Source organism: Pleurodeles waltl, chromosome 10 (assembly GCF_031143425.1).
Source record: "Pleurodeles waltl isolate 20211129_DDA chromosome 10, aPleWal1.hap1.20221129, whole genome shotgun sequence".
NCBI classification, from domain to species: domain Eukaryota; kingdom Metazoa; phylum Chordata; class Amphibia; order Caudata; family Salamandridae; genus Pleurodeles; species Pleurodeles waltl.
Genome location: NC_090449.1, coordinates 476,858,403 through 476,885,154, shown reverse-complemented (window position 1 = coordinate 476,885,154; position 26,752 = coordinate 476,858,403). Strand labels below are relative to the sequence as shown.

The window sequence follows — 26,752 nt, the reverse complement described above, 5'->3', positions numbered from 1 at the left end:
CAATGGGCCTGCAAATGGCACATCCGCTAGGTGCCTCTGCTGCTCAGTCCAATAATTAGGGCCTTGTAGAATAGGAGGAACATAGGGGGTAGGCTCAGCAAGAGCAGGAAAGTCCAGCAGGGAGAGCGGTAAAGTCAGGCTGGAGCGGTAAGGTGGAAAAATGCGATTGGTTGAGCAAGTTGGAGGCAAAAACTGTCAAGAGACCAAGATGAAAAACAGAGTAGTTAGAAGGGCAAAGGACACAAAAATTGGCAAACTGACAGGAACAAAGGGTGCAAAAAGGAGCAGTTAAACAGAGTCAGGGGTAGACAGAATAGATGGCATAGTAAGAAAAAGTAGTTACCAAGTCAGGGGAAGAACAAGAAGCTAACAGGAAAACGTCAGGAGACAGACACCAACACGAGTCAGAAGGGCAAGGCGAAGCCATGGTCGCACTGAAGCAGATGAGAGATGGCTGGGCACCTACTCCTGGTGTTCCGCCAATCTTCCGCATGAGGGAATATGTGCAGCTAGCAGTCATGATGGCTGTGCATACAATGCATGAGGGTGTACCTGGCGATATTCACCAATAAATACTGCACACTGTAGGAGCACGTGCATTGAAATGCCAGGCACTAGTAGATGAAACAGTGGGAACAGGTAGCTGCTGATGCCAGATAGAGGACAGTGCACAGTAGGAAAATATGTGCCTGGAGATGCAATACTCTGATAAATGTACAATACCTTATGTTTCCCTTGTTGGTTGCATATTTGATGTGGGTACAGATGTAGGTGAACATTTCTTGGGCTGATGTGCAATCTCGAGCATCGAACACCTGTAATTTGAGCACACAAAATTGTATAAATTTAGTGGTGAGCTCGAGAAACGCTTACCCACTAACTTGATTGCTAAACAACACGGCTACAAGCTCGCACTACTATTTATTACCACACTTTTGAGAGTATCCATTACCGTTAACTATCCATTAAAGCATGCACACACTTGTGAGGCCATCTCATTTAAAAAAATATTTATTTTATTTTGTTTTTCTAATCCAAACAGTTAAAAAACAATGATCTTCCTATTGAAAATTTTACTAGAGGCTTAAAAAGAAGAAAATCAATTTGGAGCAAATACATAACGAATATATACAATCAGTATTCCACATCCAAGTCTTCCAAATCTAAAACAATCAGCAAATTAGAATATATCGCTCTTATGATTAATTTAAAACTTTAAAAAACTTCCTCTCCTTCTCCATATTCCTTGTGTACAAATGTTCTTCATTATAAACATTGTTTCGCTTCTCAATTCTAGACCGAATTTCTGGCAGAACGGGCGATCGCCAACAGACAGAAAGTTCTAGAGTCATTGTAATGGACCACCAGATAGGAGCGGACCTTATACGGATTACCAAATGTTCTGAGCACTCAAGAACAATCAGATTCACTTGCGGAGTAAGACACAAGCTAAGTCTGCATACAGCTCAGAACACCCCCCACCCCAAAATGCACGGGGATCTGCGGCCATCTCATGATGGACTAAAACTTGGGACTGGTCATGAATACTCTCAATTGAGTACCTAACAACACGTGTAAACATTAACATCAAAAGCAACCAATGCACATCAAATGTGTTAGGATAGCCACAGTTTGAAGCTACAGTTGAGACCCTAGCGGGTGACTAGTCATGCTCTACAAATCTGCTGATTGATTGATTGAAGGGCTGGACTCAGACTCACAAAGTAATTTGTGAACCGCATTTACTCGGATAAATGACTTAATTTATGAAGGAGCGACCTCTGACCTGTTTTAGGTCCTGAGCTCGCCCCCCACGTCCGCAGCACCAACCTGCTGTCTCCTGCCTCTGACCCCCGCCCACGCTGCTGCTAGCGTGTTCGAGGCTTCACTTGACCCGTGTGCCGTTTTTCCGCCGTCCTGTAAGTGTTTTTCTATTTTCAGCGCCTTGCCTCTTGCGCTTCTGCCCCCGCCGTGCCTCTTCTGATTGTGCCACTTTTCGCCGCCCTGTAGTGCGTTTTTACTGTTTTTCAAGCGCCTCGCCTCCTGCGCTTCTGCCCCCGTTGTGCCCCTCTGATTGCTGTTTCCCCGATTGTATACTGTGCCATTAGTGTATTTCTCTGATTGTTCTCATATTGTGACTGTATTTTGCTCGACTTTTTGTGCCTTCGTGTTTTCACCCCTTGTGCGCTCCCCCTTGCTCTCCGCTCCCTGCCGCTGCCTCCCTGCGGCCCCGCCCCCCTCGTGCCCCCATTCGCCGCTCCCTCCCACCTCCCGCCTCCCAGCTGCTCCTCCCTCCCCCCTCCCTTCTTAATGGCTGGCGCTGCGCGTCGCGAGTGAGCGACCTCTGACCTGTTTTAGGTCCTGAGCTCGCCCCCCACGTCCGCAGCACCAACCTGCTGTCTCCTGCCTCTGACCCCCGCCCACGCTGCTGCTAGCGTGTTCGAGGCTTCACTTGACCCGTGTGCCGTTTTTCCGCCGTCCTGTAAGTGTTTTTCTATTTTCAGCGCCTTGCCTCTTGCGCTTCTGCCCCTGCCGTGCCCCTTCTGATTGTGCCACTTTTCGCCGCCCTGCAGTGCGTTTTTACTGTTTTCCAAGCGCCTCGCCTCCTGCGCTTCTGCCCCCGTTGTGCCCCTCTGATTGCTGTTTCCCCGATTGTATACTGTGCCATTAGTGTATTTCTCTGATTGTTCTCATGTTGTGACTGTATTTTGCTCGACTTTTTGTGCCTTCGTGTTTTTGCCCCTTGTGCGCTCCCCCTTGCTCTCCGCTCCCTGCCGCTGCCTCCCTGCGGCCCTGCCCCCCTCGCGCCCCCATTCGCCGCTCCCTCCCACCTCCCGCCTCCCAGCTGCTCCTCCCTCCCCCTCCCTTCTTAATGGCTGGCGCTGCGCGTCGCGAGTGAGCGACCTCTGACCTGTTTTAGGTCCTGAGCTTGCCCCCCACGTCCGCAGCACCAACCTGCTGTCTCCTGCCTCTGACCCCGGCCCACGCTGCTGCTAGCGTGTTCGAGGCTTCACTTGACCCGTGTGCCGTTTTTCCGCCGTCCTGTAAGTGTTTTTCTATTTTCAGCGCCTTGCCTCTTGCGCTTCTGCCCCCGCCGTGCCCCTTCTGATTGTGCCACTTTTCGCCGCCCTGTAGTGCGTTTTTACTGTTTTTCAAGCGCCTCGCCTCCTGCGCTTCTGCCCCCGTTGTGCCCCTCTGATTGCTGTTTCCCCGATTGTATACTGTGCCATTAGTGTATTTCTCTGATTGTTCTCATATTGCGACTGTATTTTGCTCGACTTTTTGTGCCTTCGTGTTTTCGCCCCTTGTGCTTTCCCCCTTGCTCTCCGCTCCCTGCCGCTGCCTCCCTGCGGCCCCGCCCCCCTCGCGCCCCCATTCGCCGCTCCCTCCCGCCTCCCAGCTGCTCCTCCCTCCCCTCTCCCTTCTTAATGGCTGGCGCTGCGCGTCGCGAGTGAGCGACCTCTGACCTGTTTTAGGTCCTGAGCTCGCCCCCCACGTCCGCAGCACCAACCTGCTGTCTCCTGCCTCTGACCCCCGCCCACGCTGCTGCTAGCGTGTTCGAGGCTTCACTTGACCCGTGTGCCGTTTTTCCGCCGTCCTGTAAGTGTTTTTCTATTTTCAGCGCCTTGCCTCTTGCGCTTCTGCACCCGCCGTGCCCCTTCTGATTGTGCCACTTTTCGCCGCCCTGTAGTGCGTTTTTACTGTTTTTCAAGCGCCTCGCCTCCTGCGCTTCTGCCCCCGTTGTGCCCCTCTGATTGCTGTTTCCCCGATTGTATACTGTGCCATTAGTGTATTTCTCTGATTGTTCTCATATTGTGACTGTATTTTGCTCGACTTTTTGTGCCTTCGTGTTTTCGCCCCTTGTGCGCTCCCCCTTGCTCTCCGCTCCCTGCCGCTGCCTCCCTGCGGCCCGCCCCCCTCGCGCCCCCATTCGCCGCTCCCTCCCACCTCCCGCCTCCCAGCTGCTCCTCCCTCCCCCCTCCCTTCTTAATGGCTGGCGCTGCGCGTCGCGAGTGAGCGACCTCTGACCTGTTTTAGGTCCTGAGCTCGCCCCCACGTCCGCAGCACCAACCTGCTGTCTCCTGCCTCTGACCCCCGCCCACGCTGCTGCTAGCGTGTTCGAGGCTTCACTTGACCCGTGTGCCGTTTTTCCGCCGTCCTGTAAGTGTTTTTCTATTTTCATCGCCTTGCCTCTTGCGCTTCTGCCCCCGCCGTGCCCCTTCTGATTGTGCCACTTTCCGCCGCCCTGTAGTGCGTTTTTACTGTTTTTCAAGCGCCTCGCCTCCTGCGCTTCTGCCCCCGTTGTGCCCCCCTGATTGCTGTTTCCCCGATTGTATACTGTGCCATTAGTGTATTTCTCTGATTGTTCTCATATTGTGACTGTATTTTGCTCGACTTTTTGTGCCTTCGTGTTTTCGCCCCTTGTGTGCTCCCCCTTGCTCTCCGCTCCCTGCCGCTGCCTCCCTGCGGCCCCGCCCCCCTCGCGCCCCCATTCGCCGCTCCCTCCCGCCTCCCGCCTCCCAGCTGCTCCTCCCTCCCCCCTCCCTTCTTAATGGCTGGCGCTGCGCGTCGCGAGTGAGCGACCTCTGACCTGTTTTAGGTCCTGAGCTCGCCCCCCACGTCCGCAGCACCAACCTGCTGTCTCCTGCCTCTGACCCCCGCCCACGCTGCTGCTAGCGTGTTCGAGGCTTCACTTGACCCGTGTGCCGTTTTTCCGCCGTCCTGTAAGTGTTTTTCTATTTTCAGCGCCTTGCCTCTTGCGCTTCTGCCCCCGCCGTGCCCCTTCTGATTGTGCCACTTTTCGCCGCCCTGTAGTGCGTTTTTACTGTTTTTCAAGCGCCTCGCCTCCTGCGCTTCTGCCCCCGTTGTGCCCCTCTGATTGCTGTTTCCCCGATTGTATACTGTGCCGTTAGTGTATTTCTCTGATTGTTCTCATATTGTGACTGTATTTTGCTCGACTTTTTGTGCCTTCGTGTTTTCGCCCCTTGTGCGCTCCCCCTTGCTCTCCGCTCCCTGCCGCTGCCTCCCTGCGGCCCCGCCCCCCTCGCGCCCCCATTCGCCGCTCCCTCCCGCCTCCCGCCTCCCAGCTGCTCCTCCCTCCCCCCTCCCCTCTTAATGGCTGGCGCTGCGCGTCCGCGCCGCTGGCGCGCCAGAGGCGCGCCAGAGGCAAGCCCGTCTGCGCCCGTCCGCGCCTGGACCGCGCCCAGCACCACCCCCACTGGTCCTCACGTCCCCCGCAACCCCTGCCTCCGATACTCGGCCCGCGAACTCCTCGCCCTCAACCCTGGCCCCTCCACAGAGTGCTTCCTGGCCACCCCGAAGCACACCAAAGGACCTTTTTCCTGCCGCACCTGCAACTTCTCCTGCAACAGAACAACGAAGCCAGCAACAACCAACACAAACCACCTGCACTGCATCCTCCTCAACACACGCTCCGCACGAAAACACGCCATCGAGCTCTGGGACTTGCTCGACACTACCGCCCCAGACGTGGCCTTCCTGACCGAAACCTGGTGGAACGACTCTTCGGCCCCTGACATCGCCATCGCCATACCTGACGGATACAAGATCACCAGAAGAGATCGCACCAACGGAATCGGCGGAGGGATAGCCATCGCCCACAAATCTACCCTCAAGATCCACACCCAATAGGACGACACCCTCAAGACAGCCGAACACCTCCACTTCCAGATTCACACGGACCCCAACACTACCCTCAGAGGAACCCTCATATACCGCCCTCCAGGACCCCTCAAGAGCCCCCTTCAGCGACACCGTCTCCGACCTCGCAAGCACCCACGCCCTCGCCTCTCCAGACTACATCCTCCTGGGAGATCTAAACTTCCACCTGGAAAACAACAACGACGCCAACACCACATCACTGACCACCAACCTCCTCAACCTCGGACTCCGTCAACTGGTCAACACCCCCACCCACATCGCCGGACACACGCTTGACCCACTCTTCACCTCAAGCAACCACATCTCTTTCAGCCACACCTCCGAACTCCACTGGACCGACCATCACTGCGTCCACTTCACCTTCAAGAAAAACACCGAACACCACCGCATCCCTCTACCGCCTAACCGCCGCTGGGGAAAAGTCACTGAAGACCAACTAACCAGCACACTCGCCAAATACCCACCACCCGAACCCACCGACCCGAGCACCGCCGCCATCAACCTCCATCAATGGATCCTCAACTGCGCCAACACCTTAGCCCCACTCAAGAAACCCACCGCCAACCAAGAAAAGAAAAAAACAGCCTGGTTCACAGACGAACTGACCACCTCCAAACGCACCTGCCAGAAACTCAAGAAGAAATGGATCCTCGAGCGCACACCCGACAACCTTGCTACCTTCAAGGACGCCAACCGTGAACACCACCAACAGATCCGACTCGCCAAGCGCGCCCACTTCACAGAACGCCTCAACAACAACGCCCACGACTGCAAAGAACTGTTCTGCATCGTGAAGGAACTCTCCAACCCTAACGCCAACGTCAACGACGTCCCTCCCTCCCAGAAACTCTGCGACGATCTCTCCACCAGAAAATCGCAGCCATCCACGACAGCTTCAACACCGCACCTCCGCCAGACCCCACCCCCGACGACTCCTCCCACGCCTGCCGCCTCACCACCTGGACCCAAGTAGACGACGCTGAAACCCTAACAACCATGAATTCCATCCACTCAGGCTCTCCCACGGACCCGTGCCCACATCACGTATTCAACAAAGCCGACGCCACCATCGCCCCCAAACTCCGCAAGATCATCAACCTCTCCTTCAACACCGCCACCTTCCCGGACAGCTGGAAGCACGCAGAAATCCAACCCCTCCACAAGAAACCCAAGGCTGACCCCAACGATCTCAAAAACTTCCGACCGATCTCTCTCCTCCCTTTTCCAGCGAAGGTCATCGAGAAGATCGTCAACGCACAGCTCGCCCACTTCCTAGAAGACAACTCCATCCTAGACCCCTCACAATCTGGATTCAGACGAAACCACAGCACTGAGACCGCACTCCTCGCCACCACAGATGACATCAGACAACAAATGGACAACGGCGAAACCTCAGCCCTCATCCTCCTCGACCTATCAGCCGCTTTCGACACAGTCTGCCACCGCACCCTGCTAACCCGTCTCCACGAAGCCGGCATCCAAGACAAAGCCCTCAACTGGATCTCATCCTTCCTCTCCGACAGAACCCAGAGAGTCCGACTCTCACCCTTCCGCTCCAAAGCCACCAACCTCATCTGCGGCGTCCCCCAAGGCTCCTCTCTTAACCCAACGTTGTTCAACGTCTACATGGCCCCCCTCGCACAACTGGCCCGTCATCACAACCTCAGCATCATCTCCTACGCCGACGACACCCAGCTCGTCCTCTCCCTGACCAAAGAACCGCTCACCGCCAAAACCAACCTCCACGAGGGACTAAAATCCATCGCCGAGTGGATGAGCAACAGCCGCCTGAAGCTCAACTCCGACAAGACGGAAGTCCTCATCCTCGGATGCACCCCCTCGGCCTGGAACGACACCGCCCTCGGACCCCCACCCACCCCAGCCAGCCACGCACGAAACCTCGGCTTCGTCCTCGACTCTGCTCTCACCATGTCCAAACAGATCAACGCCGTCTCCTCTTCTTGTTTCAACACCCTCCGCATGCTCCACAGGATCTTCAAGTGGATTCCAACAGGAACCAGGAAGACGGTGACTCAAGCCCTCGTCAGTAGCAGACTTGACTACGGCAACGCACTCTACACAGGAATCCCAACGAAAGACATCAAACGACTCCAACGCATCCAGAACGCATCCGCCCACCTGATCCTCGACATACCCCGCCGATGTCACATCTCCCCCCACCTGAAGGACCTCCACTGGCTCCCTGGGGATAAAAGGATCACCTTCAAACTCCTCACCCACGCACACAAGGCACTACACAACACCGGACCCACCTACCTGAACACCAGACTCAACTTCTACGTCCCCACACGTCAACTCCGCTCTGCCAACCTTGCCCTCGCCATCGTCCCCCGAATCCAGCGCAAGACCTCTGGCGGCAGATCCTTCTCCTTCCTCGCCGCCAAGACCTGGAACTCTCTCCCCACCTCACTGTGCCAGACCCAGGACCTCCTCACCTTCAGGAGACTCCTCAAGACATGGCTCTTCGAACGCTAGCAGCGCCCCCCCCCCAGCGCCTCAAAACCCTGTCGGGTACATAGCGCGCTTTATAAATTCACTGATTGATTGATTGATTGATGAAAGCAATGGATCTCACTAAAGGTGAACTTGCATTGTAAATTGATTGACACATCTGCAATACTACCTAGCGATAGGGCAACACTTCAAAAAGTTAAGGTCTACTCGCAGGAGGGAAGTGTGAGACGTGCCAAACTGTTCACAACAAATTCCCACTCTACAAGCACTTGAAGTGGGAATTTAGAAATGCTTTTTTTCATGATTACTCCTGGAAATCCATGACTCTCACTGAATTCCAAGTGCACTCTTGGTACCCTTTGAGACTTCCTTAAAATATGAAATCCACATCCATGAGAGGCCCTGGGCTGGAGAGGAATTTGTGAATGGTCACGGAGTGACATACTTGCGTGTCCTCATGTCCTCATCCACCCACTACTCACTGCACGTGTGAGATTTACTTCAAGAAAATATGATAAGTAGTACACAGATCTACGCCTGAAAAGTAGCCCCTGTTTATGGAAGGGAAGAGTATTTTATATGTATTTGTCTACATATTTATAGCCTACTGCCAGTCGCCAGTATGTTGTTCTATTTAGGACCTAGTTTCAATAGCAAAGTTTTTTGTTTTTTGCTAATAACTTTGGCACTGTTTGATGAATTTTCAAAACGTCAGCTGCTGTCTGTGAGGTTTTGGGGTGTTCCGTCAAGCAGCGACCAAGAAAAAGGGGGGGCTCAAAACACTATTTCCCCATGCAATTTCCCATAGGGATTTTAGACACAACTACATCCCAAACCGTTGAGCAGAATTACACCAAATCTGTCAGACACATAGATCTTGGTCCAGAAAGAGCTCTTTTTTTAATTTGGTGTAAATCTTTTCTGCAGTTTTGGAGTTATTAAAGTAAAAAGATTTATGTATATCGAGAGACGTGGATCCGCCACAGACCCTCTATGGATCGGGTGCAGATTAGCAGATCCACGTACCAACAGCAATGCCGTGATTAGCAGCCACAACCTGAGAGGAAAGTTGCAGCTGCTGTTTTGTTAATCAGGACTCGGTTTCCAGTGGGAAGTGATAGAAGGGGTCAGGGTAGAGGTACCTGGACCCCATGGGACTAATGAGAGGTCTGTGAGGGACTTCTCATGAGCAAGAAATTGCCCCAAAACGTTTTTCTTGAGCATACAATGATCCGCCGATCCACCCAAATCTACCAGGATACTCATGGATTCAGGTGGATCTGTGGATCCAGAACAAAAATTAAAAAACACATACGCCCACTCATAGACCCAAACACCTACTCACACAATCACACACATTCACAAACCCAATTACACCCCCCACAACCACCCACATACCCACTCACACATTCACACAACTATTTACACACCCACACAACTCACACACCCACTCACACACCCACACAGCCACTCACACAGCCACTTACAGACCCATACTGCCACCACACACCCACTCACAGACCCACACAGCACTCACACACCCACTCACACTCACACAACCACTTACACTCCCACACAGCCACTCACACACCTGCTCACACACCCACACACCCACACAGTCACTCACACTCACTCACAGACTCACACATCCAGTGAGACACACACTCATACACCCATCACACTCACACACACTTAAACATCCACACAACCACTCACACCCTCAGGTTACAGAGACGTTATAGGTAGGAAATAGCATTAAAAAACTGTAGAAATTCACTGAAAAAAACAAAGCTTACAGGGACTCTACAGTTAGGAAACAATATTAAAAAAATAGAAATTCACTGAAATACAAAGTTTACAGGGACATCATATTTAGATTCAGATTTAACACACACACAATCATAGCAATTCAGCAGTTATAGTCATCTCAAGTAGCTATAACACATGCCCTAATGTAAATATAACTCGCGCCCTCGCCAAGCACTGCTAATTACCCTACATATTACATCGCTCATGACATCTTTTATGATATCATTGATAATATCACTGCAACATTTGCAGTGAAATTGTTGATAAGAAAATTGAACAAGGGGAGGGCACGAGTTATAGTTACCTTAGAGCGTGTTATAGTTATATAGACAACTATAATTGCTGACTTTCTATGGTTTTGTATGTGTTAAATTCAAAACTAACTATAACGTCCCTAAACCTTAATTTTTTTCAGTGAATATATATATATATATATATATATGTATATATATATATATATCTTTCTATCTATCTATATATATATATATATATATATATATATATATATACATATAAAACCTACTCACAGTTGCCAGTAGGGAGTTATAGTTAGGACCTAGTTTCCATAGAAAATGCATCTTTTTGTTTTACCAATATCTTTGGTGTTGTTTATGAATCTTCATGAAATTTTCAAAACTAATATGACAGTCAATTTAGCTGCTGTCTTGAAATTTTGGGGGTGATCTGTCAAGCGGGGTAGTTGAGAAAAAGGGGGGGTCCCAAAACGCATTTCCCCCGTTCGTTTCCCACAGGGTATTTAGACACACCTGCAGTCCAAACCGCTGGATGGATTTACCCCAAATTTGATAGGAATCTAGATCTTGGTGTGCAGATTGTGCTTTTTATTATTTGGTGTAAATCTGTTCAGTAGTTTTCGAGTTATTAAAGGTTAAAATATGCAGGTATCTAGGGGCCCAAAAGCTCTGTGGATGCCAGAGATCTCATTCTGAAATCTGATTGGCCCCCAACACTTCATCCAGGAAGTATTGGCAGCCATTTTGGTAATTGTCTTCAGCCAAGTCCCAAAAATGAAGGCCAAAAAAAAGAAAAGGGGACAGGGTACGAATACCCTAACCCCTTAGCCTTGGTCCTGAGGTACCCCTGAGCCCCACCACGGCCAAAAAATGTATTTTTTTTAAAACACTTTCAGCAAAATCCGCAGATGGATCAGTGGATTTTGCCAAACATTTTTTTAAAAACAAGCACAGTCTTCCACGCTTGTTGTTTTATTAGCCTCCGGGTGGGCCAGGATCCGGGGGCATTGTGGGTATTGAAAATAATGGAGGTCTTATTAAAGCTCCAGGAACCACCACCTCCCCGTGGCTGAAATTACCATTATGTGGTGGGGGCGTGCAGACCCCTCCCTGGGGACCACCACCACCCCAGGGCAAATACAGCAATTAGTGTGGAGGCCCTCACCGACCCCCCCAGGGCCCAGGGCCCACCACCTCCCTAGGGTTTTTCAAATTTTTAAAGAAGGGAGAGGGACCCTACAGCCCCTTTCCTGGGCCATATATGGTCCCGGGAACCACCACCCCCACAAGGCCAGCCTGTGTCGAATAAGGGGGGGCATGCCGTCCCTCTTCTGGAGCCATGTATGGCCCTGGGGACCACCACGCCCCAGGACCTGCTCTTGCTACCTCCCGAGGTGCCCACCCACGGGAGATAGCTGTTTGCATTTGCTTGAAGAGAGCTATAACAGCTCCCGCCAAGCAAAAGCAAACACTCTGCTTCCAGCAATTGCTTGCTGGAAGCGGAGATTACATCTCTTTCCCTGCCCGCAGACATGTGGACAGGGTAAGAGATGAAAGTATTGCTCCTGTACACAGGGAGCTGCATTTCAAGCAGCTCCCTGTGTGCGGGAGCAATGCTGGCTACCACACGAGGCAGGGAGTTGGCTGGGATTGCGGAGGGCCTTGAGGCTCCCCCCGCGGTCCCCATTGTTTATAAAAATAAAAAAAAGAATCCTGCCCTACTTATTTATACACAGGGCAGGATTCATTGAGACAGGATGCTCATCTCACAGAAACTAAACTTCAACGGAAAGAACCTACAGCTATAAGCAAAACAGGTGCTCAAGTTGAAGCTTCACTTCTGTTAAATACTAAACATCCTAATTTGTTGCGCAATGTCAAGACAAACCAAGTGTGTTTTCTTTACATTTCCACTGTGAAAGGTTAACTGTAATCCTTGATGGAGGAGTTTGCATCCTTGCTTTTTTTTAGCACGGTATCTCATGTAGTGACTGTCTCAAGTGGATTATTTTTTGTCATGTGCTACTGACACCAGAGATTGCTATTTAAAGCAGCTCCCTGCTTGTGGGAGCAATGCCAGCTACCGTGGGAGTCGGCTAGGACTGCAGGGCCTTCAGGCTCCCCCCGGTCTTCTCCTGACAGCTAGCATCTTGCTTGTCTTCCGCTTCAAAGTCATTCTATGGAGAGACCATGGAAATAACAATAGCCTCTCCATAGAATGATTTCAAAGTGGCAAACAAGCAAGATGTTTGGTTTGCATGCCATAGCTTAGTTTGGATGCATAGTACAGCAGAGTCACTGGTGACCTACAGGTAAAGCTCTTGGACTGTCGTTCTAGGTTCAAATCCCGGTATCTCATGGCAGTGTGTCTGTTTATTTACTAGTGTATTAACTGTTAAACATTCCTAATAATGGAACATTTATCTTATTGCCATCAAAATCTTTGGTTGAATCTCATATCTATGTCTGGAAATTGCAGTCAAGGTATGTCAGTAGTCACATTCCTGCTTTATTTAATTTTAAAATTAAAATATTTAAAGTATATACCAAAATGTGATTGCACTCTTTTTTACTTGACAAATACATTTTTCTTTTCATTTTGTCCTAAAACATCTCATTCTAAGAATATCATCCATCAAAGTCAAGAAAAACTCTCTCTATCTCTCTCTCTCTCTCTCTCTCTCTTTGAAAAAAGTCTTCCTCTTAATGTCTCTCTTTCTTAATCTCTTACTTTCTCTCTCTCATAGTGTTACACTAGCAATATGTTTGGTTCAAATGTTATAGCGATGTTTTGATGCACAATACAGTAGTCATTTGTGGCCTACTGGTAAAGCTCTTGGACTGACATTAAGGCATTGGAGAGATTCATCACATTGTCCTATCTTTTATCATTATTTTCTCCATTTTCTACCTCCTCCAGTTTGGAATTTTCAAGTACACATTTGACATTCCATTTTTTTCCCTGCACACCTTGGCAAAATGACCAAAAGTACCACAACTACTACATTTCTTTTTAAGTGTAGGACAGGTTTTGCTGCAAGCCAAATGCTCCTTACTGGCAAATCTGTAACATCTATTTTTGTCTTTTGTATTTTTGTTTTTTGAAGAGGTCATTGATTGGGCATTGAAATTCTTGCTTGCAGGTTTTGGATTTATTTTACAGACTAAGGGCCTGATTACAACTTTGGAGGAGGTGTTAATCCGTCCCAAAAGTGACAGTAAAGTGACGGATATACCACCAGCCGTATTACAAGTCCATTATATCCTATGGAACTCGTAATACGGCTGGTGGTATATCTGTCACATTTGGGACGGATTAACACCTCCTCCAAAGTTGTAATCAGGCCCTAATTCTGTTCCCTTATCCTTTGTTAATAGTTCCTTAGCATATCTACCCGAAATTTCAGCTTTATGCACTATGTTCATTACATCCTCAAGTGATGAATCTCCATTAACCCATAAACGTTCCTGAATCCCTTGGTTTTTGACTTGCATCAGCACTTGATCTCTAATTAGTTCATTTTGTAATGACCCAAATTTGCAATCATTAGCTAGTTTTTGTAATTCAGCTCCATAGTTGCCCACAGTCTCTCCCTCATTTTGTTTACGTCAGAAAAAATTACACCTGGTTACTGCAATACAAACCTTTGGAACAAAATAGACGTCAAGATCTTTCAATGCTGCCTCAAAGAAATTCAAGTCTCCCACTATAGGAGCTTTCAACATTTAGTTAGATACTTTTAATCCATAAGGACAAATGAAATACAATACTCTTTTTTTTAGTCTGCAGACATTTTTCCAGCCTTATCTACAGTCGCTATATAATTTACAAAATACTCCTTTCATTCTACCCATTTGAGAGTGGGTTCAATACCTGTTGACCAAAATGTGTAATGTGGACATATACTAAAATTATGTGTTGCCATTGTGTAAATTATTAGAATTGCATATTCATTTCTGTAAAAAAAAAATTTTGAACAAATATTTCCTTTAAGGTGTGCCAATCACCGTATTCATGAATTCACTATTGACACGCATGTATTTGATGAGGTGTGCCCATCACCGGTAGTAATTACTTTTCAGAGTAATTGGAATATGTTTCCTTTATAAGTGTGCCAATCACCGTATTGATATATCACAGTTCAGAGAATTTAAATTTGTTTCCTTTTTAGGTGTGCCAACCACCATATAATTAATTCACAGTTGATAGGCAAATGTATAGTAAGGTGTGCCAATCACCGGTAACTAATATCCTGAATACTGAGAATGGACACGTGCTCATTTAGTTGTGCCTATCGGCGTAATTTAAACCTCCAAGGAGCAGGCACGTAGTGTTAAAGCCAATTACAATCCCAATCCTTGGGGATGGCTGCTGTTATGTGCCCTGTAAACAGTGCACGTTTACTTTGTACCACCGGCCTGGGACACCAGCGGTGCGATTGGGAGCAGCGTTCGCGCAGCAAATAATTCACCCGTACACCGTGCTCATAGTTTCAACCTGCCGGCGCCAAACTGCCCGGCTCTCTTTATTTCCTCTGAGCCCTGACGTCAGGACCCTACCATTTGATCCACCAACAGAGGGTCCCTGCTCTCATCACCATATCGGTGCGAGTCACCCCTCGTCAGGGCTCCTGGTACACTCCAGGGCCGGACATAACATTCCTCCTCAACTTAATCTAACATGAACCAAAACAACCATAAACATAATCCCAGGTCTCTGGCATGAAAATCATTAGCATCACACAACACAGTACCTTGGTAAATCCTTTTTCCTTGTGCAAAACATTAAGTTATTCACAGGCATAGTCTTGGAGCTTCCTAGGGATAAGGATGCGGGGTCGCAAGTTATACCTGTTCCCACCTCTTCTCTGCGCATTCTCTGTCACCCCATCTCCCGGCATCTCTTCCACTTCTCTGCTTCCAACATCTTGGTTCAACTCACCGCCTTTGTTTTCCTCCGCTCCTTGCCGAGTTTCTGGGCTTCCGTGGACTGTCACCTGGGGACATATGCTTCCCTGTGCTTCGGGTATCACGAATTCCTCCGGTTCTTCCTTGACCTCATCCCTTGGTGTTGTTTCTCCAACGACCTGGTCATCATAGTTGTATTGTTTAAACCAAGATATATTCCTGGTGACGATCTCCTCGTTCCTCTTGGCAGTCACTAGGGTCCCTTTTACTCTCACCACTGCCCATGGATAGGGCTCAAAAGGAGTCCTGAACTTCCCTCCCGGATGTCGGTTTTTTATCAACACTCTGTCACCCACTTGCATGTCTTTCACCCGAGCTCGTCTTTTCTTCGACATCTTGTCATTTTTAGCTTGTCTGTCTCGTAGCTTCCTTTCCACCTGATCCTGAATTGTTGTGGGCGTGTCAATCTGAGGTATGGTATCTCTCACATTCCTTCTCATACATAATAAGCTAGGTGATATTCCGGTGGTGCTGTGTGGTGTCAAACGATACTCTCTGAGAAATTCAAATATAGCACAGTCTAGATTCTTTCCTTGAGCCACTGCGATTCGTATCACTTTGTTTAGGGTACGCATGAATCTTTCCGCTTCCCCATTGGCCTGAGGCCATCGGGGAGTTATCTTGCGGTGGTGAATCGAGTGTGACGCGAGGTATTTGGCAAAATCATGACTTGAAAATGGGGGACCATTATCAGTCCTCAACTCTTTCATAATTCCATGGGTGGCCATCATTTTTTCCAGGCACGATATTACCTTGTCCGTGGTGGTACTCTCCACCAACTCTACCTCCGGATACTTTGAGAAGTCATCAATGACCACCACCATGTGTCTGCCATCTGGTAAACTGCCTAAATCGGCACTTGCCCGGTGCCAAGGGGTGGATGGAATCGGTTCTGTGATTATGGGGGATGGGGGATCCGCTGGCCCCATCATCTGGCAAACGTGACACCTCTGTATTGTCTGTTCCACTCTTGAGTCCATCTTCGGAAACCACACTTTACTTCGCAGTCTGGCTTTGGTTTTTACCATGCCTTGATGGGCAGCGTGAGCTAAATCAATTGTGCGTTGTTGGAGGGCATCTGGGATAACAAGGCGACTGCCTCGTAGAAGGCAGTCCTCTGACGATACCGCCAGCTCATGTCGAACACGGAATAATGCCTGTAGCGCCACACCTGCATCCTCAGTTCTTCGTGCCAAGTTTTGTTTCAACATATGCCACTTCCCATCCTGAACACATGACATGGCCAACTGTAACACTTCATCCCGTTGAGTTGCTTCCTGAATTTCTTTCAGCGACATCGGCAGTGGTTTGGACCTTTCTACCACTAGTCGCACGTACTCCTCAACGTTCTCTGCTTCCTCCTTTTCTGCATCTGAGGCCGGTCTTGCATGACGTGACAAATAGTCAGCCGGGTTTTGGGTTCCCGGCCGATAGACCACCGAGAATTGATACTCTTGAAGTTGTAATATCCACTTCTCTATTCGTGGGGGTGGTTGAGACGCTGTTTTGTTAAACAAAGGGATCAGAGGTTTATGATCAGTGTAGACAAGGAATGGATGGCCATATAGGTATAAGTGGTAGTGGCGGCATCCCCAACTTACGGCTAATGCCTCTTTCTCTATATGAGAGTATCTTTGTTCCGTCACCGTCAGAGCTCTGCTGGCATAGGCCACTGGGGCCCACTCACCATCTTTGCCTCTTTGGGATAACACAGCCCCCAGACCGACGGGGCTGGCATCTACTGATAGTTCAGTGTCTCTTGCCGGGTCAAAGTACATTAACGTTGTTTCTGAGGACAGTGCCTGCTTTGTCGCCTGAAACGCTGCCTCATGTGTTTGAGTCCATTCCCAGGGGGTGTTTGTCTTCGTAAGCTCTCTTAGTGGGGCTGTGAGTGAAGCTAGGTTCTTCATGAACCTTCCGCAGTAAGTCGCCATTCCCAAAAAACTTCGGACTGCGGTGACAGATGTGGGAGCAGGCGCAGCCTTTATGTCCGCTACTTTCTCAGGGTCAGGTCGGACACCGTGTTCTGAAAAATGGTACCCAAAGAATGCAATGTCCTGTCTTAGAAACTCACACTTTTCTCGGTGTAGGGTCAGCCCACTCACTTGTAGTCGTTGAAACACCGCCCGGAGTCTTTTTAGATGTATTTCTATTGTGGGGGCATGTACTAAAATGTCATCACTAACATTGATTACTCCTTCCAGCCCGGCTAGTATCCCTCGTATGGTATCCTGGAATACTTCCGCCGCACTGGCAATTCCAAAACTTAGGCGTTTGTACCGCCTCAGCCCCACATGTGTTGAGAATGTTGTTATTGCCCGAGATTCCGGGGCTAACATGATCTGATGATATCCGGCCCTCAAATCCATTTTTGAGAACCATTTTGATCCACTGACCTCTGTCACGATGTCATCGACTGTGGGGGTGAGATGGCGTTCTCTCCTAATGGCCACATTGGGTAGGCGCATGTCCACGCATATGCGCACCTCTCCTGGCTGTTTCGGTTTTGTGGTGACTACGATGGGAGAGACCCATGGTGTGGGCCCCTCCACCTTTTCGATAATACCTGCATCTTCCAATTTCTTGAGTTCAGCCTCCACTTGCGGCCTGAGATGAAACGCTATCCTTCGGTGTTTTAGGGCCACTGGCTCTATCGATTTGTCGATGTGCAGTTTCACTTGCCTTCCTTTCAGGCACCCAATCCCTCTGAACAGACCACTATATTCTTCCTGAAGGTTATCCAGCGCTCCTAGATGTATGCTGAATGCAAAGGTTACCAATTGTAATTCTTCCGCTGTGCGGCAGCTGAGTAGCATCCCCGCTCCTATCTTGGCAACATACACCTTGGCTTGGATCGTGTGTTCTTCATGACTGATGTTTGTTGTGAATACCCCTGCCAGCGGAAGCGGCGTGGTGGATCCAAAAGCAAATACTTGCACAGCTGTGCGGCGAAGTAGGGGAGTTGGTTGCAACTGTCTAAACACCGATTGTGCTAGGATGTTGATTGAGGCCCCTGTGTCAATTAGCGCTGTCACTTGGTGGCCCGCTATTTTCACTTTGCATTTCGGGGCTCTTTTTCTTGTGCGGCTGCCAGGTTCTGTGGCGTGTATTACGTATACTGTCCCCTCCGGTTCATCATCATCATCCATGTCTGGAATTACGTCTGATTGTTGAATGGTTTTCGCTGCATGATTCCCTCTTTGTCTCTCTACCTTCGGTTTTGTCGCAGAACGACATACTTTCGCGAAGTGATTTGGTTTTTGACAGTTTGAGCATTGTTTTCCTAATGCCGGACATCTTCCTTGATGTGGGAACGTCCCCCCACACATGTAGCATTGCCGTGGGTTGGTCGCCAACCTTGGTTTGTCTTTCCGTTTTGTGGTGGATCCCGAGTTGATACTGTTCACTGGCTCTGTTTTAATCCCTTGCATGAGCGCTGACTCCATGTGTGCTGCTCTCACTTTGGAAAGTTCTTTTGATCTGCCCATTGTTAACATGTCAGCCATTGCCATGCCAGGTACTTGCAGAATGTGTTCCCTTAGTTTTGTGGAGTAACATCCTTGGATGAATTGGGCTCTGATTTCATCCTCCGGATCTTGTAATGTGCATGTGCTGGCTAATTCCCGTAGTCTGGCATAATAGGTGTCTACTGACTCCTCCGCTTGTTGTTTGGCCTGGCGGAGAAGGAATCGTTCATAGTCTGGGTTTGCCATGGGTTCAAAATAGGCTGTGATTGCCCTTTTTAGAGTTCGGTAGTTGAACGGGGGTCCCTCCTCCACTACTGTTTTGCTAATTCTATGTATCATGGCTCCCCCCATGTGCAGGAGCATCGGTCTCTGCCTGTCTGGGTCCAGCGCCATTGCTGCAAAATAGTTTTCCAGGCGCTCCACCCACGACTTCCACTTAGCTGCCTGAGCTGATGGAGGCCCTTCCACTACGAACAGCTCTAATGCTGGGAATGTGGCCATTGTACTGGTGAAATTTTTATTTTTTTTTAATTTTTTTTTTTTGTGTCCTTTATAGAGGCTCCTCAGTTAGTAGTGTGTGCTCTTATACAATGTCCTCGGGCCTGCCCTCCTTTTGGGATCCCTCCTTTTGAACAACCACGCCCCCTTCTCTCACCGTGTATGATGCCGCCTCGTGGTGCTGTTTATTTGCTTTGTGGGCTTGTCGGAGTGCGGGCGCCACGTGGTTTTATTTGTTCCGCCTCCGCTCTTCGTGCCGCTTCGTGACTGTGCTGGGGTTATTTATTATTTTTTTTTTTCTGCCGCTCCCGGCGCTCGTCCCCTGAAGAGTCTCCCGACCTGCCCGGCCGCCGCGCTCCGTCGCTTCTCCCCCGTCGCTCCGTGCACACGGAGGGAAGAGCGGTGAGTGATCCCACCTCGTCGCCAATTTGTTATGTGCCCTGTAAACAGTGCACGTTTACTTTGTACCACCGGCCTGGGACACCAGCGGTGCGATTGGGAGCAGCGTTCGCGCAGCAAATAATTCACCCGTACACCGTGCTCATAGTTTCAACCTGCCGGCGCCAAACTGCCCGGCTCTCTTTATTTCCTCTGAGCCCTGACGTCAGGACCCTACCATTTGATCCACCAACAGAGGGTCCCTGCTCTCATCACCATATCGGTGCGAGTCACCCCTCGTCAGGGCTCCTGGTACACTCCAGGGCCGGACATAACAGCTGCAACGCCTTTTCACGCCGTTGCTAAGGAGAGCAGGCCTTGTTCTCCAAGCTTGCTGGATGTGGCTTCTGCATTTGTTTCTAGGGGCAATAGATGCAGCGAAGTATGAGTCGAGCTAGAACACACGCATGTCTCTTCAGCAACACACACACTTCGCAACGGCAACGTGCGTACCTTGCAACATTCCTATAACGTTAAAAATAATCTAAAAATCCTAAAGTCTCCCTGAAGTTTATATCTTGTATTTTTTTTTTATACAGCTGAAGATGCAAGCTGTTACTGACTCCGTCTCTCGCAATGTAGGGACCCGTGGAGAGCAGACGCAGTCTAGTCTCTCCACGGGGGCATTCGGGACAGGAAGTGACACACCAGGACAGGGATTGGCTGGGGCTAGGTGGGGGGAGGGTCTAATGGTGGGAGTATATAGGAGGAATGGGATTAGGGGGACGGCCTCTTCCGCGACAGCCTGCCGCGCTGTCATGAAGTTGGCTGTGGGGGTTTTTTCTTGTTCAATATTGTAAAGGTAGGGGGTGGATTACTAGGTTCTTGGAGGAACTCGCGGTGAGTGGGGGCTGCGCGGGCCGTGCCCCGCGATGTCGCCTGGCCAGCCAGGCAAATTTGCCCAGGCCTGTTTTGTGGGCCGGGCCTCGGGGGACAAGGAGCGCTGGAAACATGGCGCAGCGCAAGGCGGAGAGGCGGCTGTACAGCGCGTCGTCCGCGGCTCAGGTGCGGGAACAATCGGTTTTCTGTGGGGCGGGTGTGGCTATTCACCCCCACCTGTTTTTTCACAAATTTGCACACCGCATGTTGTTCTTTCCTGGCCAGGCCGGCCAGGCAGGGCGTTTTTTCGGCAGGGCGGGGATAGCCCATTCACGCGGAGTAGGGCCCAGAGGTTGGGAGCGGACGGGGTGGGGGGGGGGGGGAACTAGCAGGGCCCTGCCCAGTCTCAACTTTTATTGGTGGTGGGGGGAGGTGGGAAGCTGGGGAACTGGGGAGAGAGGTTACCCGTTAATACGCAGGCTGTAAGGGCATGTAAAGGTAGAGAGGAGAGGCATAGTGGGGTTTGTGTTTCCCCCCCCAGGGGGTACCAAAGGAGATGGTTTGGGGTGCACCCCGGTGCAGGTCCCCCCCCTCTGGTTGAGCATGACAGCGGGCGGGGGGGAGTGGTATGGCGGGGACAGCGGCAACTGTGGCGGTGGCCCCCCCCCACCCCCACCCCTCGTCCCCCTCGGGAGGGTGAAGGCAATGATCTGCGTGGCTGGCAGGGGACATCGGAGACAGTAGGGAGGTGGGCTCGGGTAGCCGGGGGCGGCAGGGGGCTAGTGGACAGGACAAGGAAAGGGGGGACGCTGGCGCCTTGGTCAAGAGGGCCTGAATTAGTCGGAGTAGTAGGAGGGGGTGCCGCATGAGGATCTTAGGAAGGGGCAGATGGCTGGAGCGGCCAAGGGGGCAGGCAGCGCGCAGGTAGTGCATGGCGCACACGGCCATGCAAGTCGACGAGAGTCGAAGTCAGCTGTGGAGGCTGGCAGAAAGGTGGCGAAACCAACGGGGCGCAACACGGCCCTCGGACGTTGGCCCGAAGCACTAGAGGGGTCACCGGCGGCCTTCTCTACAACGTGGGAACGTGGACACCACACATATGGCACACGCCATCAGGGGTAAGGAGCTGGGGAGTGAGTGCTTGACGTATTTTCTGAAGGTGCTAGGGACACGTGTGTGGGAAAGACGATGATGTGGGGCAATTCATTTTGAGGTGGTGTAGAGGTTGAGAGGAAAGGGAGATTCATGAGTACGTGGGACTTTGAAGCGGGAAGGGGAAGGGGCGCAGGTGCGGCATGACCCCCCCCCCCTTTTGTCAGTTAATGTTTTGCAGAATGCCAAGATGGAAATAAGGAATTTTTTCGCAACGAGAATCGCGATTGCAAGGCAATGGTGGACACTGGAGCAGGCGCACAGTGGTGCCAGGTATGGTGAATTGGGGGTCCAGTGTGATACTTTGCTGGGTAGCTACGGTGCACTGCATGGCATATTGGGATGGGGGATTACTCCATACACGGAGTGCCTCGGTATAGGTGCAACACAGGTGGAGCGCCAGGAAGGGGGTAGTGGCCCAAGAGTAAAGAGTTACGAGTGGGGAGGGAGAGACGATATCGGTAAGGGAGACTGAAGGTGAGGAGACAGAGAAGGGGACACAGGTTAAAGCTCTTGTGCAGGGGTTGGACAAAGTTTTTGGTTTTTCATTTTGTGGAGTAAGCTAAAGATGAGGTTGCGGGGAAACAGGAAGGCGTTGATGTTGCGGGCTGCTTCCCAGGAAACAAAAAAAAAAAAAAAAAAACATTAAATTACATTGAACAATTAAAATAAAAATTATATATATAAAAATGGATGCATGGGTATGGTCCTGGCGCACTAGCTGAATGGGGGTCATCAACATCATTTCAGTTTGGGTCACTGGGGCCCGAGTTTTTGACGCTGGGGCTGACAAATTGCGGTCTGCACCAGAAGTGGCAGTTTCGGAAATGACGGAGTGCACAAAGAAAGGTCAAAGGGAAAACTTGGGAACATGCAAGTGAGGCAGTGGGTTGTGTGGTTTCCCTCACGAAAAGTGGTACTTCAGATTTGTACACACCCGTCATGGATGGGGAAGGCGTTGGTGAATGATTTCATCATCTGGGTGGAGACGCAGGTGGTACATGCGCTAGCGGATGAGGCTAATCGGCTCATTTTGGGGTGTGGCAGAGGCGATGAATGGGCTGAAGGCGACAGTTGAAGCGACTGTCGATTTGAATACTTATGGGGAGATACTGTTACAGTGCTGAGAATTGCTATTGGGGGGGGGCAATATAGGGGGCAGGAGTGCTCATGGAATGTGTAATCCACTGTCCTTTCTCGGCAGCCTTTGGTTCATTTCTGATTGGTTTCCTTTCACAAGGGGAGTGGACACCGGTCGGGGCTGCACTGGTGAAATGATTTCTCTTTGAGGGATGGACACGGTTTTGGGGTTGGGGGCTTGAGATTTGCAGGTTTTCAAGCAGCTCGCAAAAGGGAGTGGTGTTTCTGTTGGCTCCATGGCAGACAGAGGGTACCAGGGGGGGTACTGACAATGGAGAATCAAACTGGACACAGTGGCCTTCACGGCAAGATGCCACGAGGCATGGCAGGGATTTTTCTGGGCACTATGCGGTGTAAGGAATTACTGCGATCAAATTATATGCGCATGGGGGGGACAAGGTACGTGGCAGCTGGGTGGGATTTGTTGAGATGCCGGGTGCATACTTTAATTTCCTAAGGGGCCGGAGGAAGGGTATACGGGTGTGGAACACGTTTCTAGCATGGTTTTACACAGGGTATACAGGGTTTTTGGCGAAAACAGGTACTGTATGGCAGGTGCGGATATTGCCTGATGCGACAGGGGCTGCTTGGGTGTTGGCCAATTTTGGGGATGTACGGTACAGCACGGCAATACGGCTGGAACCAAATTTGTTAAGACAGGAGTATGGTGTTCTAGAAGTTTTTTCACTGTTTGTGGTTTGGACAGAATGGGGAGAGAGGTTGGCCACTCGAACCATCAGCACATGTGTGCAATCTGAAGGTAGTGTTTTTTGTTGAACTGACAGAGGGCAAGGGACTTTAGGGTGCTGCATCTGCGGTGGATTTTTCTGCATGCTTCAGGGCTTTGCTCCACAAAAGTTTCAAGGCAGCGCGCGTTTAGCTGCCGATGCACTGGATCGTTGGAGGTGGCAATAATTTTGGAAGCCTGGCTCAAGCAAGAACGAAGGCAGGTCAAGGTTTCTGGAGGAATTTTTGGGAACAGGGGCGTGGATGGTCATTAAGCGGGCCGAAGGGTCGTTAGCCCCACCCATGCAGAGAAGTTTCCCGCTTGACATGGTTGGTTTTTCAGATTTGGTAGGTTTGTGACGGGGCAATTTGGGGACTGCTGAGCCGTACTTGGAAAGGGAGGGTTTACGTGGTTTTGTCTTGGGGTTGGAAGGGTTTCCCGCACGTCACAAGGGTGGACAAGTGGACAGGTGTTTTCCATGGGCATTTTGGTTTACAATGCTATCCCGTTGAGAACGATATTGTGGAAAGGTTGATGGGGTTTAAAAAAAAAAAAAAAAAAAAAAAAAAAGAAAGGACCTGGGGTAGGGAACAGCGGTGAACAAGGTTTATTGCGTTTGTCCACCGGTTTGAAATTGTACGTATTGCCAATATGCTGGTTGGGTGCACTGGAAGTGGCATGGTCAGCTTCGGCAGGGTAGATAGGTTTGGGGCTCATATGGGAGTTTAGGAGTTGACGATTGGAGGGAAGTCGGTTAGCAGGTGTGGGGGGGGTTAGTTGAGTGGCGGTTGGCGGGATAATTGGTATTTTTGGTATATATATATATATATATATATATATATATATATATATATATATATATATTTAAAAAAAAAAAAAATAATAATAATATAATAATAAATGGGGGGCCAGGGAAGCAGACATGGGGAGCACAGAGGGAGTTGCAGCAGCATGGCTGGTATGTGAATGGGGGACAGTTTCGGGACGCACAGGGTGACGTGAGGGAAGGAAGCTGTTTGTCGGGCAAAAGGGGAAATATATTATGCATTTCCATTTGATGGCGGTCTTGAGGGTGGCATTGTCTGGGTTAGGCAGTAGGCCAATTGTCTGCGTGTTTTTTCATTTATGTGGAGCAGCCACGGTGGCAGACAGTTTAGGTTGGCACTGGTTTTCCTTCTGGTGGGTTGGGGTGGTGGTAAAACGCAGTGTCCGTCAGGTGGGGGGCATGAGCAGTGAGAGTCAAGGCAAGAGGTATAAGGGCATGGTAGCGGAAGCAGAGGGGGGGGGTTTGTGATAGTCTACCTTTAAACTATGGTGCTTCTTTGCAGATTAGTCCACCATTAAACTATGTTTTCTTTGCAGGATACATAAGTGGCCCCGGGTAAGCGGACGTGGTTCCATTGCATTGAGCATCATCAGTCATGTGCGAGAGGGGATATATGCAGAGGGGCAACTTTACAGAGGTTTGCTGGACCTTTGGGGGTGGCCATCACAACATTTTTGTGGGAGGAAAGAGCAACATGGAGTGGGGAAGCTTGCATTTCTTGAATGCCTATTAGGCCAACATGGGGGCTGTATGGACAATTTGGTTACACCTGGGGATAATGGCCTGGTACGGCTCCCTGGGGCTCACCCTACGGCAACACATGCAACGGGGCATAGCGTATGTTGCCCAGAATGGGCATGGAATTTGTGTTGTCTGGACTAAGCGGTCCTCAAAAGAAGATGGTGAGGGGCAATGAAACATACCCACGAAAGGGGCTTGGAGGAAGATCAATCTGGCTATGAAGGTTTTTGGTTGGGATTCATTACATGAGTGATGGAATGCAAGGGCATTTATGGTGAAGGAAGCGGGCACTCCACAGATGACGGGTGCATTTTTTCTGAAGACGGGGAATGCATATTACATTATGGTAATGTGTCAAAATCAAAAAAAAAAAAAAAAAAGAAAAGAAAAGAAAATGATGAGCTGAACGGCTTAAGGTTGCAGTGTTGCTGTGGGTTCGCTGGTGGGGCAGCAAAACGCCCAAGAGGGGTTTCTGCTGGGTGGCAGTAGATGGGGGAGGGTGGAGAGCCAGATGCGGGCCTGGCCACCCTTCCACGGGGAGAAGAAGAAACAGGTGAAGGATGACAGAGTGGGGGATGCCCGAGACAGGCAGGGGACGGAAGGAAAAGAGGGATTTGTGGGGGAATGCATGTGGATGCTGGAACGGAGGCAAGATTGGAGGAATGAAGTAAAAAGGAAGAATGGGGAGAGTTCAAAGGGGGAGGTTGAAAGGTCGATAAGTTGAAGTTACAGTGGATATCAATGTTATGTTATGTTTGCAATCCTGTCCTAATAAATGGCCTTTTACACTAATAAGTGAGTGTCGACTATTATGTCCCGATGTAGGGACCCGTGGAGAGCAGACGCAGTCTAGTCTCTCCACGGGGGCATTCGGGACAGGAAGTGACACACCAGGACAGGGATTGGCTGGGGCTAGGTGGGGGGAGGGTCTAATGGTGGGAGTATATAGGAGGAATGGGATTAGGGGGACGGCCTCTTCCGCGACAGCCTGCCGCGCTGTCATGAAGTTGGCCACCCACCCGCCCTACATAGGGAATAAGGTAAAGTGAATGGGGGCTAGGGTGATGGGGCAAGAGCAAAGGGGGGAGCATGCCAGAGTTGGGGCAGGTTTGCACAGTGGTAGCAGTAGATGGGGGAGGGTGGAGAGCCAGATGCGGGCCTGGCCACCCTTCCACGGGGAGAAGAAGAAACAGGTGAAGGATGACAGAGTGGGGGATGCCCGAGACAGGCAGGGGACGGAAGGAAAAGAGGGATTTGTGGGGGAATGCATGTGGATGCTGGAACGGAGGCAAGATTGGAGGAATGAAGTAAAAAGGAAGAATGGGGAGAGTTCAAAGGGGGAGGTTGAAAGGTCGATAAGTTGAAGTTACAGTGGATATCAATGTTATGTTATGTTTGCAATCCTGTCCTAATAAATGGCCTTTTACACTAATAAGTGAGTGTCGACTATTATGTCCCGACTGCTTCTTGTTCCTCTATCAATCCTTACTCTGGATTCTCTGTCAGTACATGTTTATATTCCACAGCACACTCCTTACATGGGCCTCGGCTCCCGACCCTCGCCACCACCTTGTTGTGTCATTAATTTCACGCACAATGTGAAGTTCAACACAACTTTATTGTCTGGAGCCGCACATGTCTTCCCCGGTCCAGCGCCCACTATTGTCTGCTGATGTTCTATGTTCCACAAGAACATACAACTTACATGACAACAATAGAGCCCCACCAAAACATTAGTTATATAGTGTATTTTGCA

The 26,752-nt window shown here is 50.1% G+C and overlaps 1 protein-coding gene across 2 annotated transcripts in view; it reads right to left on the bottom strand.

The window, feature by feature from the left end:
- The window catches only part of NOS3 (nitric oxide synthase 3), a 780,913-nt gene that overhangs the window by 454,831 nt on the left and 299,330 nt on the right, over window positions 1-26,752 (bottom strand). For both annotated transcript variants that reach the window (XM_069210763.1, XM_069210764.1), the window contains exon 5: window positions 724-815. In XM_069210763.1, coding sequence (XP_069066864.1) covers window positions 724-815 — 92 coding nt within the window. The remainder of the gene's footprint in view (window positions 1-723; window positions 816-26,752) is intronic.